The sequence below is a fragment of the Onychostruthus taczanowskii genome, unplaced genomic scaffold, assembly GCF_017590055.1.
Source record: "Onychostruthus taczanowskii isolate IOZ18803 unplaced genomic scaffold, ASM1759005v1 scaffold37, whole genome shotgun sequence".
NCBI lineage: Eukaryota > Metazoa > Chordata > Aves > Passeriformes > Passeridae > Onychostruthus > Onychostruthus taczanowskii.
In genome coordinates this window covers 5,836,635-5,857,986 of record NW_024501126.1, presented here as the reverse complement: position 1 = coordinate 5,857,986, position 21,352 = coordinate 5,836,635, and the positions used below count along the sequence as shown (strand labels likewise).

General features: G+C 35.3%; 1 protein-coding gene across 2 annotated transcripts in view; it reads left to right on the top strand.

Moving 5' to 3' along the window:
- The window catches only part of SEMA5A (semaphorin 5A), a 318,052-nt gene that overhangs the window by 158,016 nt on the left and 138,684 nt on the right, over nt 1-21,352 (top strand). For both annotated transcript variants that reach the window (XM_041411823.1, XM_041411824.1), the window contains 3 exons: nt 11,903-11,965; nt 17,823-17,921; nt 19,071-19,284. In XM_041411823.1, coding sequence (XP_041267757.1) covers nt 11,903-11,965; nt 17,823-17,921; nt 19,071-19,284 — 376 coding nt within the window. The remainder of the gene's footprint in view (nt 1-11,902; nt 11,966-17,822; nt 17,922-19,070; nt 19,285-21,352) is intronic.

Below are 21,352 nucleotides of genomic sequence, written 5' to 3'. Positions count from 1 at the left end.
TCATTGACTCAGGTGCTTCAATATTGCTATTACTATAACAGTTTTACTGTTACTGCAGTTACTAGTTCTAGCAGTTTATCTTTTAGGGAATGTTTAATATTCTTGCTAAAGGCATTTTTTTTTAATGTGCAGAATTATTTTGAACAATTGAGTTTTCTTGCCTGAGGACATCAGCCATTCCTGCAAAATTATTGAGATGTCATTTAATTGTCCCAGAAAAATGAGCAAAAAATACAAGATCCTGCTCACGTACATTCAAAATTTTTATTCTGTTGTGCTACTCTATCTAATAACTTTGTAAAATCAGAAGTTTTTTCCAGTCGTGCTAAGAATGCAACTTCTCAAAAAGCTGCCTACAATGTTATCTTATTTTCACCCCAATCACCTTATGATTGTGTGTGTGGAATTAAGGAACAGTAATTTTTTGCAAATTAAACAATTGAAAAATTTTGGTTTTCTTTACTCTCATTTTTACAAAAAACCCTTATTTTGCGCATATTCCCATCTCTAGCAGAGGAAGATTTCAGTCTGAATGGAGGAGGTTTCATAAAGTTGGAAAGTACCAAGAGGAGTAAGAAGCAGATTATTTTACTGATGTGTATTGATTAGTCATAAAAATATGATGCATGTTAATGGATATTCTCCATTTTTACTCTGATCCAATCTGTTGTGTAAGAATAGGAACAGGCATATATTTTTGGAGGAGTGATTAAAACCAAAAGAAGGGATAAAGTGTCCATCAGAGTTAATGCTTTTGAGTGCTAAAGTGTCTGTGAGAACATTTTATTTCCCCTCAAACTGATTTCTGACAAATGGAGAGCATTGTGAATGAAGATATTCACATTAGATTTTAGGTGGTTTGAAGACAGCAGCATGGAAACTATTACCAAAAAAGTGAAAAATTGAAGCAAAAATGGGCAAACATATATATAATAATTTAATTTTAAAATTACATAATTTTTATATATACATGTATATAATGCATTTCTGTAATGTACACAACCATATAATAATTTCAGTTTGGAATGATAAGACAAATTTTTAGGGTGTTTTGTTTCTTCTGTTTCTCAGTGGAGTGGTTGGTCCTTGATTGCACACAACTCACATTGAAATTTATTTGCCACATCTCACTGTAGTATAGATTTTGTGGGATTAATGGGAAGTGTTTTCTAACAGAACAGCAACTTTTGAAATCATTTTCGCTTAAAGGAAAGAGTCTTTAGCTATGAATATTGTACGTAGTAGGAAAAATAGTGGGGAGGGCAGAATGACAGGTTATGGCTCTCCATTCCCTAAACCCCTGTGCTGCTGGTGAGGAGGAGGCAGAGTCCAGATTGAAGGGATGAATTTGTTCCTGTGAAAAGCTGGTCGTGGTTGTGGTGGGAAAGTGTTTTAGCTATGTCTGTTTTTGACCATCAGACTCTATTCTTAATTGTCAATAAAATGAATTCATGAGAAAGAAGCTGGGTGGGCATCTGGCAGCCAGCCAAGCTGCCTACATTCTTACATGCTTTCTAAATGTACATACATTTCAATTTCTGTCCTGTCTCCCCTCTGCTTTTTCCAGAAACTGACAGATTAATATTAAACATAACCAAATTTAAAGCACCACATTTAACACAGAATACTGATACTCTGGATTAATGTAGCCAAAAATTGTGCTATTTCTAGGAACACAAGTAGGAAGGAATGCATTGTTTTTATCCAGTCTTAATCTTAGTTTTATATTGCTGATATGAAATTTCTATTGCACTTGAGGAAAGGACTATGTAGGTTCTCAAGTCACAGTTAACAGCTGGGCCAAAAGGATGTCCCTGCTCAGGTTTTACTTGCCATACAGAGTAAGCAAGGTTTTTGTTGTATTGGTTTTGAGCTATTTTTTTGTTTTGTTTTGTTTGTGGATTGTTGTTGTGTTGGGGTTTTTTTGTTGTTGTTTGGGAGGGGCATTTGTTTTGGTTTTTAAATTATTTTTGTTTTACTTTTTACTTTGGTTGTTGGCTTCTTTTGCTCAGCTGGTTTTGCTTGGGTTTTTTTAGCAGAAATAAAGATTGTCCTTTATTTCCATACCCCCCGCCCCCTGAGACTACTGAGATATATTCATTTTTATATGCCTTGCAGTTAACATAGAAAATTCAATTTCTTTGTCTTTGCAGTTTTGTAGATGTGCTCTCAGAACAGCCTGATCTAAGTTTCAAACCCATTTCACAGTTCACAGTAAAAGCTAAAATGAGTGGACTCTGGTCTAATTCTTAAGTTCTTCAGTGTTTCAGACATGCTAAGGGGATTTCCTGTTCTAAACTACTGTGTGGCTCCCTCTTTTCTATAGTGGATATTAAGGATGGTTATAATTTCTCACCTTTCTGCTGTTCTTCTCAGACAAAACTTGCTTGATTTTGGAGTGCTTTGCTCCAGTAGAAGCTCTGGGATTTGCTGCACTCACTTCAAAAGATCTTCAGCAGAAAAAGCACAGGAGAATTTTTAAGAAATAATTCCTAGTAATAGATTTTGTAGCTTTCTGTTTATAATTATAAACTAGCTTCCAATATAAACCACTGTTAAAGAGATAAGAGCTATAACATACCCATCGGGGGACCAGTTGTTAATAAGGTGTAATTTGAAGGGGGAAAGCTGATGATATCTGCAAAAGGAAATAAGAGCCCCAAGGCTGCATAGAAGTGCTTCATTACCAGTTGCACTGGGCATTCTGTTGAATGAGTTTTATTTATCATGTTTTTATAGTTACTTCCACTGAGCTTTCAGCGACATAGGAAGAAAAATATTGAAGTACAATATTGTTCTTCTAATGCAGCAATCAAAGACTTTCTAAATCAAGAAATATGGAAAAAGAGGCTACAGGAGTAGAAGAATATTAAGCAGCTGTTTCAGAAATAAATTTTTTGGTTGGCCTCCCTGTGTGAGATATTTACTAAAAGTTCTGTATGTTACTGAAATTTAGGAGATACTTTTCTCAGCACTTGAAAGGATCTGAATCTAAAAGTTGTGTAGTTTTCTACAAGTCTGCAAGGTTATCAGGGAGGGAAATAGGAGGGGAAAAATTGCAGATGAATTATTCATATATGATGATTGTTTTAGTGACTGCTTTCCTAAGATTCCTTGTCAATGCTGAATGAGGTAAACACCTTTATATGTAAAAGGGGTATGTTTTCCCTTTAAGCAGCCATTCCATTGTTCGTGCGAAAGTGACCAATTTGGATTTGAATGTTTGTCTTTTAAAAACTGGATAGAAATCAGCCACCCATTTAATGTTACTGCTACAAGGTTGCTAGATGTCACTGAACTCCACTAATTAATAACTTGAATGATGCTCAGCATATAACTTGGAGGTGCAAAGTTCTGTGTGCCATTGACATTGTTCCAGACCATTCACTTGTCTCAAAATGAGAAGGAAGGTCACTGAGATTCAGGCTTTTTCATAGCCTCACTGTTATCTCACATCTTCATGATGAAATTGTGATTTAGAGTTGAATTCCGGGCCCCCTGGTTCCCACTGCTCCTTCCACTGCTGTTGGAGTACACGATGTTCCCGTGAAGACATTTTCATATTCTGAGCAGATATCCTCCTTAGTCCTGAGGCTCCTGTTTGTCTCTCTCACCCTTGATTTCTGTATAATTTAGCAGTGCAGTTACACTCCAATGATTTTCCTATTAGCTATAGGTTCAAGATTTCTGATTTTAATAAGCATCTTTTGCATTTTATGTCTAATGAGAATTTTTCTCTGCCTTCTGGTGTTCTTTTGTCCAGCTCCACAGCTCATGATATTATCTATATCTTGATGACTCTCACTTATGTGCCTCTCTACTTTTTATTCTTCTCCATATTCTTGCTATTTTGTTTCTCATGTTATTTTAGCATTTTTTCAAATTAAAGCCAATTATTTTAAAGTAAACATAACAAAAATTCAAATTTCCTTATTCCATCTTTCCCGTGGTGAAATGTCAATTGTGCTGTCATCAACTGTGTTGCCAACTCTTTGGAAATTTTTATTGGTTTTTTTCTTACTCGATTCAATTTTGTCCAGTCCACTTTCTAGAGGTCTTATATATTTGTGTGTTATCCTTGAATGGGAAAAAGAAAACTTAATCTTGATTTTCACTATCACATTTCTAGGCAATTAACTTAATGAGAAGGATGTAGAATTCTGTCTCTTTGCTGTTGAAACATGTATTTTTTTTTCACTAGCTTTTCACTGGACAAGCTATCTGAGTTGGTGGCTCTTACATTTCTTCTGTCAGTAGCATTCTACTTTCTCTGTGCTTTCATCTATGTAAAATTTTCTTATCTAATTTTTTTGGTATATTTAATAGAAAAAACACTTATTTTGAAGTTCCTTCAACAGATTTTGTCTCTTTGCTGTCTTGTGAGATACCGTTTTTAAGTTAACTTTAAAAAATATTTTTGTTATTGTAGATATCTGTTGTTGTAAAGTATAGTATTTTCTCTAAAACTGTAGATGGGTATTACTGTTGACAGAATCAAGGCTGTCATCCCTAAAGTCTAATGACAAAGCTATTTAAATAAATAAGTAAAAATGACAAGTTGAAATTGAGATGAAGTTGTTTTTTTCTTTCCAATGTGACATTATTTACAAAATTATCTGAAAACGTACAGAAATACATTTTTTTGTAGTTAGTATGACTTAGAAGGTGTTAATAAATTTTATTTTCCAGTGTATCTCTCAGGTTCATCTGAGGTTTTTTCAGCTCATACCTGGAAGCTATAGTGCAGCTATCTTTGACATCCCAGGGGAGGGATATAGTATGTTGGCCATGTCTTTCAGAAGTTATTTCAGGAAGGATTTTGATTTGCACGAAGCACTCTGAAATGCCATGGCTTCCTTGGCTGCCTGTGACTGAAAGTTGAGGGGTGGTGATTGCTAGGCACCTCACATCAGCATGGCTGCCTTCATCAGCAAGTCAGCATCGGGCAGGATTGCCCACAATTCCAATTCTGTCTCTTCCTTTAAATTTCCGTGCAACTTATTAGCAATGAGCAGGTGTACAGGAAAGAAAAAAATCAAACAACTTCTGCTTGCCTGTGCTCAAGGTCCAAACCAACATTTTATGCCACACCAGTACCAGAAGACTCTTCTCACCACTTACTTTGTTGTTAACCTTGGGGGCTTGAGAAGTATGAAATTATATTGAAATTCCTTTCATTTCATTGGAATAAAGAGAATCCTGACATATCAAGACCTAGAAGTTTAAAACACTATTAGTAAAAAAAGTAGCATAAATCAAGAAGTTGCTTTCAAAGTGTCTTGGAGCCTACTAAAATCAATCTTATTTGCAAAAAAAACCTACCAGGAAACACATCGAAACTCAATGTGGTAACACAGATGTTAAATCTTAAAGGATTCATATGTAATTTATTCAAAACATTAAATTTACTACATGTAGTATAATTTCAGAATGTGCATTAAAGATGTGTTGTGAAATCTCATTCCTACCTGCTGAATGGCTGCCAAGTTTGGTAGTGCAAGAACATTTTGTTGTTTTACCCCTTCAGCACAATCCTGCATTCAATTTTTAAATGTCCATAAAAACTGTAAAAGCCTCAAAATACCAGATTGGAACAATAAAAACTTTGAAAGTCACAGTGCAACAGTTTTGGGGTTTTTTTAATAACTCTCTGGGAGCAGGATTGAAAATCCTTTTTCCAAACACATTCAAGTTTTGAGTTGCTAGCTTGTAGGTTTGGAACTTCATTTTCCTCTCTAAAACTGTGTCTGTTAAGTGTAAAGCGAGTGGATATTTTGTGACATTTAGAAATCCTTGCAGAAGACAAAGAGGGGAATGCACAGGTGGATGGGTAGCTGGCATTTGTGATAGTTCAGTCCTGTGTCATTCAAGTCAGTGGAATGGCCCAACATTGAGGGTTTGTGGAAGTCTTAGTGACTCTGAATTCTTCTCTAATATGGTTAATTTTTTTTCTTTTATCATATTAGCTCTGAAATTTTTCAACAACTGTTTATTTTCATAATCAGTGAATCAGATGATTAAAATTTTGGCTGCTTCATGAATTGGCAGGGTATGTACTTCTCACTTTTTTTATATACTTCAGGCTAGTATATTTGGAATAAAATTAAGTTGACATCAGATCCTTGAAGCCATATAAAGCTTTAGATATTACTTGGTTTAAGAACAGAATTATATATCTATCAGGGGATCTAAGTTCTAACTGAATTCCAAAGCCTGAAAAATTCAAGCTTGATTTTATGTTTATTTCCATATGTTTCTCAGTGCTTACTTTATAAGAAATTGTAATTTTTTAACTGTGGATGAACAGTAAAAGCTGATTCTGAACAAATGAAAACACACTTGATGTTATTCCCAGTAAAATTGGCTGTTACATGTGGCAAAAAAAATTTGGAGGCAAAATAATCCAGTGACTGTAGCCAATTAGTAAAGTTGTCCATATGGTGCTGGACTTCTTGTATGAGCTCCTGGCCTATCACTTCATGTGAAAGCCTAACCAGGATGCCTTAATCCTCAGAAACCAGCTTTTCCTCTTTTCTTGTGAACGAGAAGGGGAAGCTATATTAAAAGGAAGCCCCTTTTTAATAACTTACTCTTATTTTTAATTTAGAGTGTGATAGTTTCCTAAGATATTTGTCAGAAGCCTGTTGGCAAGATAGGCAGCTCCAGCAGCAATGGCTGCAAGGATGAGGGGTCATGACTTGTGGAAAGCAAGGAAAATGGTTCCTGTGAAGTAGAGACAGGTATAAATCTTCCCTAAGTGGCTTTGCATATTTGCTGGAAGCAAGGATGTCATTATACCAAAGCATGCCTTTAAACTTCTGGTAACCATCAAAACCACCACTAACTCTGTGGCTGCTAATTTGCTGCTAATGTCTTGCTGGTGTGCTGCTCTGTGGCTACATTCTTTCTTTGGGTTTATGATCCTGATGCTTTCTTTATGGCCTCTTTAAATTCAGGTTTTGGAATCCAGCATCCAGAGCTAATTAGGCAGGCTGTAGGACACCCTTGCCAAACAAGTCAAAACATTTTGAAGCCATTCCATTGCTGGACTTGATGTGAACAGTAAGGCGATATTGCTCACGTTTGTTGACATATATTATTCTGGTTGTTGCCATTATACCCCATGTCCCCAGAGGATTGTTTAAATACATGATACAAGAGATGAAAGCAAGCAGATAGAGAAAAAAAAAAAAAAAAAAAAGAAAGAAAATATCATGTACTTGTTAGTTTTTGGCATTGTGTAATTAAACCATCTCCTTTAATGTTATTTTTGCCAGTATCTAATTAGCAGAGCCATCTGCCTAAGAAGTGCTGGACCATCTGTCTGGAATAGTGTTCTGTTCATTTCTTGGTTCTTGACTAATTAACTTCTTTCTCTGTGAAATGTAATAGTACATTCTGTTTCAACATTTCCAAGTTCATATATAAACATATATATGAAAGCATAGCTGTCTACCTGTATATGTTTTGAACATCTGTGTAGCTACAGGAGCACAATTCTCCCAGGAAGTCTGATTGTACTCAGTTATGTGTGTAGATTTCACTATAGGTGAAGTCACACGTTTTTTGTTGCCCTGCCCATAAAACTAATACATCTCTCACTTAGATAATTCTAATTGGCCAGTCCTTTAATGACTGTGTTCAAATCTCAAATTTCCTGTCTACGTTTACTAATTAAAGTTAGAATTATAGAAAGGGGCCACGTATAAAGTTAAGTATGTAGGGTCTGATTTTTTTTTTCCTGTTATATTTTGTATTTTTCTGGAAAATTATGTGATAATTTAGGTCAGAAGGGACATCCAGATGTCTTGCCTGGGGACTTCTTTTGTTGCTGCATGTTGGGCATGTAAAAGAATCCCTTGACAGTTACTTCTATGAACTTTATTTACTGTTTCTACACTTTCCGTGTTCCTCTTTTAATGTTCTTCAAAGGTGTTTGGATAAATCAGTTTAAATTAGAGATCATCTTTCAGTTTTTGTTGGGGTTAATTTCTTTGCAATTATTTAGTTTAACTTGCTGAAGTTACAATAGTTTAACTTCTAAGAGAGATTCTTACTGTTCATCCAGAGAAGTTACTAAAATATATCTGTTGTTCCAAAGAATATTACTAATTTCAAGAAGATAATTTTTAACTTAACATATATGGCTGTTGAATGCACATTTTTCTTCATTTTGAAAATAATAATTTAATTAAAAATTCTTAAGTTGGAATTTTCTTTCTTCAGTGGCTGGAATTTCTCTCCTCCTACTACCCCTTGAAAATGCCAGGAGAGATTTCATCTCAAGTTTCTAAGTTCTTTACAAACATCAATGTTCAAAACACTTAGACAGTCATTTACAACTGAGACTTTTCAGAAAGCTGTCTGAACTTGAGTTCACGCTTACAGTGTGCACCAAAGCACACTGATTTTGTTCAGTCTGATTTTATGTCAAATCTGTACAGACCTTTGTGGTTCATGCATTTTTTTAACCTAAAAACCAATATGTGTTCAAAAGTGAACTGTGACAACCTCATCCAAGTACACTGGGTTAAGTTCAAGTCGTATCTTTCAAGTGCAGTCTTTAGAGTTGCTCACGTTGGCTTTAACAACATTAAAAATCTCACTGCATTACATAATTAAGGTTTATTTATGTATAAGAGAATGTATTTATGAAAGAGATTGGGAAATTAGGAGCACGCTAAGTCAAGTCATTAAATTTATGGAGATGCTTGAAAGACCATATTGGTCATAGGATTTATAAAAGCCATGCCATTGTAAATATTGTCAGCTTGCTATCAGAAACAGACTGGTGTGCTGCCTTAAACCCTTCTTCTTAACCTATTCTTTGTAGAGATGTGTAGTAGTAGCTGTGTATAACCTGTCCTTATTTTCTCTGACACTGACTTTCAAATCCCTGTTTACTCTTTCCCCAGAGAGAACAAACCTGAGTGTCTGTAATTTGGTTCAATGAACTTTGTTGCCAGTTTAAGTAGAATTATAACATTAATTAAAACCAGCACTCTGAATGCTGCAGCTTGTAATTTGAATGTGAAAATTGAAGGTTCTTGTTAAGAAAAAAAAAAAAAATCATAATAGGATAAACCTTAGCTGTATAGATCTTTGTAGTGAATTAAATATCCAAAGTGGTTTGCCTGTCATATCTGCACTCCTCTGAACTTAATGGAAATGTCCTCAATCAGTATTAAGCAGAAAAATATGTCAATTAAAGGGAAGCAGTGGATAACAGTAATATATGTAAACGTGGGTTTGCACTTGCTTTCTAGAATAATGCAATCCTTATGTGTCCATCTGGTCTTTCACAATGACAATTTTCAAGTCATAATCTTCTAATGACAAAACCCACATTGTTATTATTCTGTTGGGACATTTTGTTTTGCCTTTGTGTGCCGAAAATTCAGGACGCATTTTTCTCGTGTTTTTTCCCACATTGAAATTATGTTTATCTCAGAGTTTTCTACCTGTCTTCCTCCTGTATAGAAGCTTTATACTGTATTGAATATTTAAATTTCCATTTCATGGGAAATTCCCTGGAATTTCCTGAATATTAGAAGGTAAAAAGAAAGCAAGTTCTATATAGAAATGTTTGCCTGCATTACTGAACTGTGTGGGAGCCTTAGGGACCAAAGTACAACAGATTGAACTACTCAGATCTCTTCAGATGCCTTTGTTCTATATTTCATTTGCAGGCTCCTCTATTATTATCTCTTCTAGTAGTGGAACCAAGGGCAGTAGGACTATGAGTACCCTTTGATTCAAAGATGGGACTTAGCTTTGTCACCAGGGACTTAGCTTTGTCACCAGTGTGTCTGCATTTATTTCTCGTGCACACAGTATTACTCCTTTTTAGCAGATGTTTTCATGAATAGGGCTTTCCCAGAGATTTGACCATTTGGTTAACTTGCAAGCAAATATATTTATATCTTGTTGTAGAAGTTTCTGCTCTTTTAGTTCTTGTATGTGCTGTTAACTATGATGTCCAGAAATATTACATAATGTTTTAATATTTCACATCCTTCTCCTTTAAATTACTTTTACTGTGGACTTAGAGCCAATTGAAAGCTTTTTGTCATTGAAATTTTGTCAATTGAAATCAATTTTGTCATTGAAAATTGATTTACTGATAAACACTTCGTATTTAATGCAATCTTTTTCCTTCTGTTTGTGCCGGTGTGTTTTTCTCAGTTCAGTTTTGGCAAGAACTTTCCTTCAAGCCTTCCTTTTAAGTACCCATATTTCACTCTCATACCCATACTCTGACCTTCTTCTGGTAACTAACTCTTGTTGTTCTGCAGGCATTTAAAATTTTTTGTGTTGTTCTGAGATAACGTATTCAGTACTCGTATCTAGTGCCATAGAACATGGAAGTTCAGTGTGTCCTAATGGATTGGTCAGGAATTCAGCTGGTCATCCTACAATCTCTGTTATGGATGTGAATTGCTTTTTGCATTACCGAGTCAAAAGAGTTAGATCATTGCTGCTTTTTTATCTAACTCATTGTGAGATTTCTTTCTTGCTGCTAGATACACTTTGTTATAAATTCTAGGGTCATTCGCAAGTGGATTCTTCCAGAAGTTTTCAATATATTCTCCTGTATACCATACTCACTTAGCATTGCAAAAGCAAATGCTGTAAATAGGGATGTTTACGATGGAGGAAGAGAAGTAATTACATTAGTTTTCACAAGTAGTTTGGTTTTTTTTCTTGAAGTGAAAAACGCTCATTCTTGGGCTTGTTGAAACACAAATACTCTGAAGGCATTTTCCTCCTTAATTTAAACAGGCTTTCACCCTATTATTAATTAGAGAGTCTGCTTGCTATTAATACAGTCTCCATTAAAAGACAGGTAAAAAACATTTTCTATATTATGTCTGGATAAATGATCTTTCATTATTTCCTTGTAAATAAAAATGAAAAGGCTGTGGTTTCAGTAATTGGGCAGCAGTGGTTGCTTCAGAAATCTCAATTCTTCTTGATAAAATGTGCTTTGTGGCATTTTTATCTAAGGAACATATGGATGTGCACAGTTGAGGTGAAAGAATGCAGCCTAATTTAAAATGCACTTTGACTACACAAGCATTCAAATATGTACATGTATTGGCACATTAACACCAAGCATGCAACCTGCTCCATTGAACAGCAAAGTTTGTAAGTCATAGCTGCTGAATGTTAGATATGGAAATAACTGGAATTAACTCATACAGTGAAATGGCAGTAATGCAGACTAGGCGTTACAGTCCATCTGTTGAAGCAGTGATACAGCTCAAAAAAATGAGGATAAATTGCTTCTGCTTTGCAGTGCACTGTTTCACTGTTGTCTTGTATGTCTCTGCCCATTGCTTCTTTCTCTGAATGGATGTTTTAGTGCTTCTTATTAGTGCTGCAGTCATACCTTTAGAGACTAAAATCTCCACTTGATGCTTGAGATAAATACTTCAAAAAGTGCAGTAGGGCACACTTTCCTATTGAGCAAGATTTCTCAGCAGAACTGACCTCAGATGCTGTGGTGATGTAGCCCAATTCTGTTGGAGAAAGAGGCTCAGCCTTTCTGTGTGTTCCTCTATCGGCTTACCCTCATAAAACTCACAAAAAGAACAAGAAAAGGCTAAATAGTATCAAATGTAACTGTGGTTGTTTCTGCTGTAGTGATTGGTACAGTGAATCATGATGTTGGCCAGCTTCCTTTTGGATTAAAATAATGAAAAACCTTCAACAGCAAAACTACTTTTCTAGGGAGAAAACTATTAAGAGGCATTTATTATGGATATATTATTATAGATAGGATCATCCACAGCTAATCATCAGTATCTCTGAAGCACATAACACAAACATGGGCTTAGAGAGCTCAGAGGCTTACATTTCTGGGTTACCTACATTTCTAACAAATTCCTTTTGGTTGCAGGCAGTGGAGTGGCAATGTGACGAAGCCACGAAAAGAGCCTGTTACAGTAAAGGCAAATCAAAGGTAAGCACGAGACAGCTGTTCTGCTTTAATAAAAATATTATGTTAATAGCAGATGTAAGTCATTGTATAAATCCCTACCTTATGCCTTTTTGCTGTGTCCCTTTCTGAGGAGAGACATAGGAGAAAAGTCTGCCACTGATGTGTAAGCAAAGAAATAAAAAAGAACATAGGGAGCATGGGCTGAGAGAGATTAACATGAATCCTGTCTGAAATGGCCATGAATTTTAGCTTTCAACAATTTACTGTTTTGACACTGAGGTTAAGCACATGCATGTCATATATAGTGAACTGTATTCTCACTTCATTTTCTGTGCTGTAAATCCTGAATAACTGTGGAATTACTTTGTAAAATTCTCAGTTTATATCCCCGTGTTTAAGATGCAATTTTATTAACTTTTTTTATTTCCTATCTACTGGTACTATGAAGAAAATAATAATAAATGCACTAACTTCTTGGACATTGAACTTGATGTATTTTTGTACTTAAAACCAATTCTTTATCTGGCCAATTGCAGTATCTGTTATTCAGTACAGGAAAATGTAATGCTAAGATTGAACCTTTGGCTATGCCAACCTGAAGGTAGTTATCAAATTAATTATAAAAGCAATTAGAATTGCATGCAATCTATGTTTTATACTGTTTAGTGACTAAACTTAATTCAACTATAACATGAAGGGAGAACACATCAAGAGTGATAAGTGCAAAAGAGCACACTTTTATTCAGCAGAATGTGTTGCGTACATAATTGTTGTGCAAAACTCAAAAAATCCCAAGCTTCAAAAACCATATTCCAACAGCTCTGTCACCTAGTAGAAGAGGAATCTCTTCTGCATAGTTAGCTAATCACTGACTTTTAAATTTCTCCTATTAAACAGTGAATTTCCAGCTCCTTTTTTGCTAAGTGCTGCAAAATAAAATTGCAATATATGATTGTGTTTCTGAGATAAACAAGGAAGAATGGCCTCACTTCTGAAGCAGAGCCATGTTACACTGTGAGGTATAGAAAAGAAAGGACTTTTGGAACCTCGTATTTTAAGGAATGTTTAATTTGCTAGGTTGTTGTTTTTCCCTAGAAAATTTATGCTTCAATATGTAATATATCACTCAGGTCTTTCTCCTTAGCTTTCATATGACAACACTTGGAAGTAAGGGATTATGCTCAAGCATCAATAGCGGATGTCACAATGCCTTGATCAAGGGGCATATACAGTAGAAACTATTCTGGTAGGAATGCTATTTGTAACTAAACATATATGGCTTTGTTTCACAGTGATTTTCCAAGTTTAAGGCTGTGAGAATAGCATTCAACTTGTCTGAAAGTCATAGTGCAGTGACTGTGATCTAACATGATGGATGGAAGTAATTATAAATTCGAGGCTATAGCAGTGTACTTTGGAATAATATGTTGACAACACTGTTACCACATATTTGATTCAACAGTGTAAAGCATCTGTTGTTACTAAATAATTTTGTTAGGAGAAATACACAACACTGGTGATACACATTTAAAAATGGGCCTTAGTGTAGTTTTTCATTCATGCAGTTTCATTTATGCTCATCACACCCTTTTGAAGAGATGATGATCGGAAGTTAAGCTGTTGCTATAAAATGGTATATATGCGATTTAAATAATGACCTCTCTGATTGTTTCTAGGTATTATTATTATTTGTCTAAAGATTTCATTTGTACCCATAGCCATGTTCCTCATTCACAGTCTAGAAGAGGGGTTTAGTCTTTATGCTTCATTACATTCAAAAGAAATCCTGGGAATAAATACTTCTCTTCTTATTTTCTTATTGCTACTATTTGGGTTGGGGTTTTTGGGGGGTTTTGGGTTTTTTTTTTTTTGTTGTTTTTGTTGTTTTTTTTTTTTTTTTTTTGTTTTTGGTGTGCAAAATTTGTGGCCTGAAAGTTTCATATGAGAGTTGCTGGAGAATGCAGAGATACTGCCTGAGAAAACCTACCCAGCTGGAACTACAACTGTCTTTTTGAACTTTTCACGACTCTTCTGATTTCACTGATGTGGTCAAGGTTAAAATTAAAGATGAATTTATGACCAGAGAAAGGATAGCAAAATTATATTTGTCTTTTATTGCCTTATTTCCAAGACTAAAGCAAGGTGACTATATTCTCTGTAGAAGGAGATGCATACAGATCCTTCCCTTTGAGAAACTGGGAGTTATCAGATCAGGAGGAATTCATTCCAGTCCTGCATTGTCCCTCTTCATAGGAAATCTCTGCAAACAGGATTCCAGTTACTGTTATCAGAAAAACTTGATTGCTTGCCTGTTGTCTAAATAGAAGCAGCCCAAATTGCAGAGTTGCTGGGGGTTGCATTACTGTAACATCTCTCAGGTGAATTCAGATTTCAGGGCAGACCCATGTAACTGTAGGAAGACACAGGAAAGACTGGAGTCAAAATGTTAAGGGCAGCCCAGACTGTGGCAAAGGAGAGATGAGGATTGCAGGGATGGCTGTGGGTAGGTTATTCATTCAGATCCTGATTTCTCTAGAAGCTCTGCTGACTACAGAGCAGCTCGAGGGCAATAAGTTCAGGTGACAAAACCTGAACTCGTTGCTTGAAACTCACTTTAACTGATGGAGCTTTGAACTCTGAAGCAAGTCAAGTAGTTTTGAGATAATGGTCACAGAAACAGGACTCTTTTTTTGTTCTTGAGAAAGAAGCTGCACGGAATTTTTGCCTGAGGCTGTTACCAGTTGTTGTAAGGTTTATGCTTTAGAAGCCAAGGAGGGAAAAGAGCTGAGGGGGAAAATATATAGGGACATCTGTCACATTTGACAGTGTAATGCACACTTGACTTTTGAAGGCTGATGTTTGTTACTCAGACTTCAGATATTTATCTACCAATTTAGGCTTTTGCCTAAAATAGCTAGTGGTTCCAAGAGTGAGCCATGCAAAATTATGTCCTTGTGGCCAGCATGCATTAGCATGTAAAAATCTAAAACACCAGACAAGATTAAGAGAATAAATTTGCCTATTCATACTGACACTTGTGGTAGGGAATGTTAGAAAGAAAAAATGTAAATGCACTTGTTGAGAATGCCAAACCAATGAGAGGTTAAAAATAATAATGCTAATTGAAATGAAGTCCCATCTCTTGCTTATTTAAGATTTTAATGGCTGGATGTGTTAGTATCTGAACCTTCAATAAAAGTATTTAAAAATTAAATGCAGATATGTTTAAAATGTTAACCTATACAAGAAATATTGCTGCAAGAGGATAATTATCTTGCAGTCAGATTGACTTTGGATTGTCAAGGTAGTCTTAAGTAACGACCCAACCTGCTTGGCAGCTGAATTGTTTTTAATAGTCATATTTTGTTTCAGATACAAAAGTAGAAATTACTTTCTAAATGTATTTCTTTATTTCAGATATATTTTTTGTAGGCAAATAGGAAAGTATACGACGTAGAGGTTGAGATAAATTGGAGAGTAGGACTACATAAAAGATGGCTACCAAACCTAACACCACCTCCAACCTAAAATGTCCTTTGATTTGAAGTCCTTTGCCACTTCTAGAACATACATCTCATTTTTGCATGTGTCAGAAGTGAAGCAGTACAGTCAAACTTGACTTCAGAGCTAGAAAAGTATCTCTGAACAATTTCAGTGACCAAATAGTGAAGTCCTTTTTCAGTATGCTTTTGGGTAGTGATAGTTTTATTCATGACAAATTTTTTTAAATTTTCTTTTGCATTAATGTGGATTTTTTTTTTCAAATTAACAAAGTAGGTAAGTTATTATTTAATTTTCCATTTTTTGCACTGTGGTCCCAACAAGAATTCCATATGAGATGTCTTATTTGCCCTGTTGCAACATGGATTGTTGTCTTGTTGGCACCAGACTTGGGAACATTAAAGAAGGAATCTTGTGACTCCCAAGAATGTTAGAGTTTAAGAAATTAGCATTATTTTTGAACAAAAAGAGTGGGTGATCAGTGTGCAAGTAATTTGGAAATGACACTATTTTAGGGAGATTTGGAACATGAAGAGGAGAGGCTGGATGGGTTGTAATGTCAGAACCCACATATTTTTCCTACACGTACATTCCATGCCTTGTTGCAAAGGGCAGAATGGAAATAGACCAATGAATAAATTACTGTTTTATCTTCTGTGAACCTCCTTGAGCAATCTTCCAATGAAAAAAACAAAAAAAATCCCCCAAAATTTTTTGTTGTTTTTGTTGTTTTGTTTTTTTTTGGTTTTTTTTTTTGTTTTTTTTTTTTTTTTTTTTTTTGTTTTTTTGTTTTTTAGTGATGGAGTTAAAGCAGTCTGATAAGGAAACTGCCAAAACTACTAAAAATGCCAAGTTGTGAAATAACTACTTTTTAATGTCTTGTTGCATTGCCCAACTCAGTTATATGGCTCTGTATTAGCTTCATTGTGGTTTAAAGAATATTAAGACAACAGTTTCATAAAGTTCAATATAAAAACTTTGTATTTTTTACCCAATAGGAATCAAATCTTATTTCTAAGATATTTGTCCCTTGCCCTTAAAGACTCAAAGAGAAGTATTTAGAAGCTATTTTTCACAAGAAACTAATGCAAATGTGGGTCAAAATATGAGAGATATTTTTTCCAAGAGGTAGTTTCTTTCCTGAGATTTTACAGGATTTTTTTGAGTTTATTTTTAACTTGACTTTTGTGTGGAAAGGTATAGAAGATAAATCGTAAAAGTTTTCTCAGAGACCTTTAAAGTATTTTCCCCATCTTCTTTTGCAGTCTATTTTGTGCCTGTTCAATTTATTTAGGATTATATTTGTTGTCTTCCAGCATGAGAGTCTATTTTCAAGATAAACAAGCAATCCATTTAATAAAACTGTAGGCCAGATAATGGGGCTTCTATGCTATTACTCTTGTTGTATGGATTTACCTACATGATTTCACTTAATATCGGCTAGAATTGCATAACTGTATTTTCACAAGGTTTTTTTCAGACTTTTTATGAGATGATCTTGTTGTGAATGCTAGAGAGCATTCAAATATAAGTTTCCAGGAAACTTTATTTTCTCCAACATATTGTTGATCATTTTATTGGATATGGACATTGATTTTTTTCAAGAGAAGTGTTTGAATTTTTTCTCATACAGTTCTGGGAGATTTTTAGTATTGCAGGACAAAGCTTTCTGTTTGAATTAACAGTAGAAATGGCTGTTGATTTCTAGCTTCTGAAATGAGAGATATGAACATCACAAAGCCTTCACCCATCCTAATGAGGTAAAAAACATGTCAAATTATTCCTCAGGGTGAGCATCTTTGTATTATGGTAATGAAATTTTTGGGAAACTTTGAATTTACAGGAAATGAGATGCTTCTAACAAAACAAATAGGGTAAATTATGAAATTCGTGGTAACAAATTCACATCAGAACATCCCAAGAATTTTATTTTTACTAGCGTCACTATATTTTTGTTACTGACAACCTGTTCTTTCCCGTTTTCCTCACAATTTCCTTTCTTGGCCTAATCCGTCTTTAAAGTCAACATGTGATCTCCTGAAACAGTACTGTATTATTTAACTCAGCATTTATCAGATCATCAATCTGAACTATCAGTTCAAAATTTAGCTAAGTCTTTGAAATATATCCTGAGAGGGAATCTTCAGTACTAGAGAGGTTTATTGTTATCCTATTAAGAACTTTTCAGAAAGGTTGATGGGTGCATGTGTGTGAATGAGAAATCTGTGCATATTGTAATTGCTAACTGAGGTGTGCTTAAGCCTTGTTTACCTAAAGTTTTTCTGTGTGGATAAATAACCATGGAAAGCAAAGTGTTATTAATCTCCTCTGTACTTTGCAGTATCCCTGAATATATTATTTCTTTTCTGTGTGGCAGGAAGAATGCCAGAACTATATTCGAGTGCTTCTTGTTGGAGGCAACCATCTCTTTACCTGTGGAACCAACGCTTTCACTCCAATCTGCACCAACCGCACAGTAAGAGTTAAAACATTTTATCCCACAAGCTGGAGTCCCTGTTCTGAGCCAGCAGGTTAAAATGCAGAGCATGCTGTGGCTGAGAACTGACTGTTTGGGTATTGATGAGTGAGCTGATTTGTAAAAGGCTGATTTAGCTGCTGGCAGGCCAAATAGGAGACCTAACCAATCTCTTTTTTGCATTCTTTTCCTCAGCTGTGGGAGGAAAAGTAGTTCCTCCTACATGCCAATTTTTATGAACCTTATGTGTTTATAAGACTTCTGCCTCTGTCAGGTTTGGCTGGCATCAATAGGTTTAGTTACCAAATGTGGTTATGTAGCTGCATACTGTGTATGTGTAGTTCTGGAGAAATGAGAGTACCTGCATTAGCAATTTCTGACTGGTGAGAATGAGAAGTCTTGACTGAGATCTGTCATTCTGTGTTCAAAAAAAGCCTAATTGTAGCATCAGTAATAATCATAGTAAGTATAAAAATGTCACTGTTAGGACTAGGCTGCCTATTTGTTTCAGGAGGGTAGAATCATTTAAATACAAATAACAGCTGTATTACTAAAAAACTCATTGACAGATTTATTCTATTTAAACCCATTGCACCTTTATTTTCAAATAGCTTATTAACATCATGCTGTGGTTTATGGCTGAAAGTATTTGGGCTACTAAATCAGACTTGGGTCTGCTGAGTTGGAAAGCTTTTCTTCTTACTCTCATTTTTCATATGAGATTTTTTCCTAAAACACACCAACAAAACAAATAGTAGATTTTTTTGTAGTTGTTGTCTGCTGTGGTGGATGCTGTATTGATTCTGGCTATCAGGTTTGGTTTTATTTTTCATAATAACAGTCTTTGCAGAGGTAACAAATTTTTGAGCCCCTTCTAATAGAAAACATTTAGGCATGGTGGATAATGCTGACATGTATGCTTTACATATCAAAATCATACATACATATCAAAATGGCAAAAGTGAGATCTGACAACATTACAATAAGACTTTCTATAAGAGGCAATTTCAAATTGATGTAGAGGTTGGCTACACAAAAAGTAAAAGAAGATAACAGGTGTTTGTCACAGGATTTTGCTCAGATTGATGCAGCTTGGCTGAAACGGTAATTTTCAGGTGATTTTAATCCCTTTTTCTAATTCTTTTACAGTTAAGCAACTTGACAGAGATACATGACCAAATCAGTGGCATGGCTCGTTGTCCCTACAGTCCCCAGCACAATTCCACTGCTCTTCTCACTTCCAGTGGAGAATTATATGCTGCTACAGCCATGGATTTTCCAGGAAGGGATCCTGCTATTTATCGAAGCCTGGGGGCCCTTCCTCCTCTCCGAACTGCCCAGTACAACTCCAAGTGGCTGAATGGTGAGTGCTGATGGACTGTGAGACTCATCTTTTTAACTCATGTTCATCATATTCATGGTATTGAAATTCCATTCTGAGAATATGAATGTTTTTGGAATATTGCTTATTTTGCTTTAAAGTTATTTTGCTTTTTTTATATATTATTTTATTAGTATAAGTACTATGGAATTTAGTTGATATAGCTGAAGCTTGTAGATGTGCCCTTAAATACATGTCATTTTTGCAGGCACAGGGATGAGATGCACATACAGTGCTCTTACATGGCAAAGCTGAGTCAGCTTTAAGCAGCAGTTTGCATTGAGCATTCTTTTCTGAGTCCCTCAAAAGCCGAAGGCAGAACATAAACAGTTTAGGATGGACTGAATTCTCCTGGCTTTCCCTGCAGGTCCCAGCCTTGACAAGTGGAAAAAGTTCAGCTTTCAAGCTGCTTAGGTGGCAGGCTGACATTTTTGACACTTGCTATAGCTATAGGATAGGGAATAGTTTACAAAACATATTGTAAATTTGTGTGTAGCAGTCAATTTTGTTTCCTGGATGTTACTCACATGATGAGGGTTTTCAGCTGGGAGAAGCTGCAAACAGGCAAGAATTCCTGAGATGTGACAGACCGAATTGCCATTTTGTTTACTACAAAAAAAAGGAAGCAGATTCTTCTAAAATGAAAAGTATTATTAAACATAAAGTGTTAAATTATGTATATTATAGTTTTCCCATGCCTGTTCCAGAAGAAAAAAAAAATCATAATGCATGTTTTGTGACACAACAGTCACTATTCATACAGTACTTTTCATGTTATGATGGGATTAGTCTCATGTTGGAAATTAAATATAAATATAAATCCTTCTAGCTTCAGAACATTTGGTCAGCTGCAAGAAACAGATTTTATTTTGAAAATATCCCTTCTCATATAATGTGAATGCTGAATTGTGGTTATACAACTGGTATATTTTATTTGAACAACGAACCCATCAGAGATAGCTTGCAGAAATTTGTGACCTTTTCTAAAGACTGGATGATTTTAGAATGTTAATTATCAACAACAAAAAAAGTCCTAAATTGTGTGCAACATAACAATTATAGCAGTGCAAAAGAAGTGAGGGAAAAAATGAAGTCATTGTATGTATATCCCTGGTCAGGCCCACCCTTTGTCCACTCAACTTGGTATTGGAACTAATTGCTGTGCCACACCTGCGTGCTTTTGCCAAAGGGGAAAAAGTTTTCACACAGAATTTGCAGCTTAACTGGATATTTTTTTTGCCAAAGGCATGCTAAAATTCCCTCTAGGTTTCTCTAATTAATCATATTCACTGTATTCACATTTTGTCTATTAAAAGCTTCAGATGTACTTATACATTCTCCATTAGAGTTCATTCTTCTGACTCAAAACTGTTTATAATTAAGTTACCAGAAAACTGTAGCTTTTATCTTTGGGGAGGAAGAACAAGATGAATTTTGTAATTGGAGCCAGAAAAAGTGAGTCCAATAAAAGACTGAAAGCAGCCCAGTCAACTATATTAAAAGGAGGGGTTATTATTTTCTGGGCTAGCTAGGAGTGAGGGATTCATCTGCTTGACTTGGGGATTCATCTACTTTTATGTCAATTTGCGTGCTTTTATGATTCAGTGCCAAGAAACTACATTAGTTTTTCAGTGCTTGGATTGAAGGGAAGATTTTGCTGCTTTCACTGAGAAAGTAACACAGATCGATAATCCTGCAAGAAAAGTAAGGCATCAACAGGAATGGAAGCTCCGTAGTCAATATCTGTTACGCATCAGTAGCTCACAGTTACTGTAATTCAGCCTCATTTGAGGTGCTCATGTGGATGCATCTATCAGTGTTTCCAATTCAAAGTTTTCCTCGGAAGCACCCTGTTTTTTCTCACTTAGATTTTCTGCTCTGTGAATCATGTTGGACCAAATCAAATCATCTCTGGGGGTGATGATTGTACTCTGAAACACAGCTGATTATCTTGTTCTGTGCTTTATTGCTATGCAATAAAGACATTGTGGATTTTAGTGGCTAGCACAGCAAATTTGGAGATCTTCAATCCCATCAGTCAGGCAAAAAG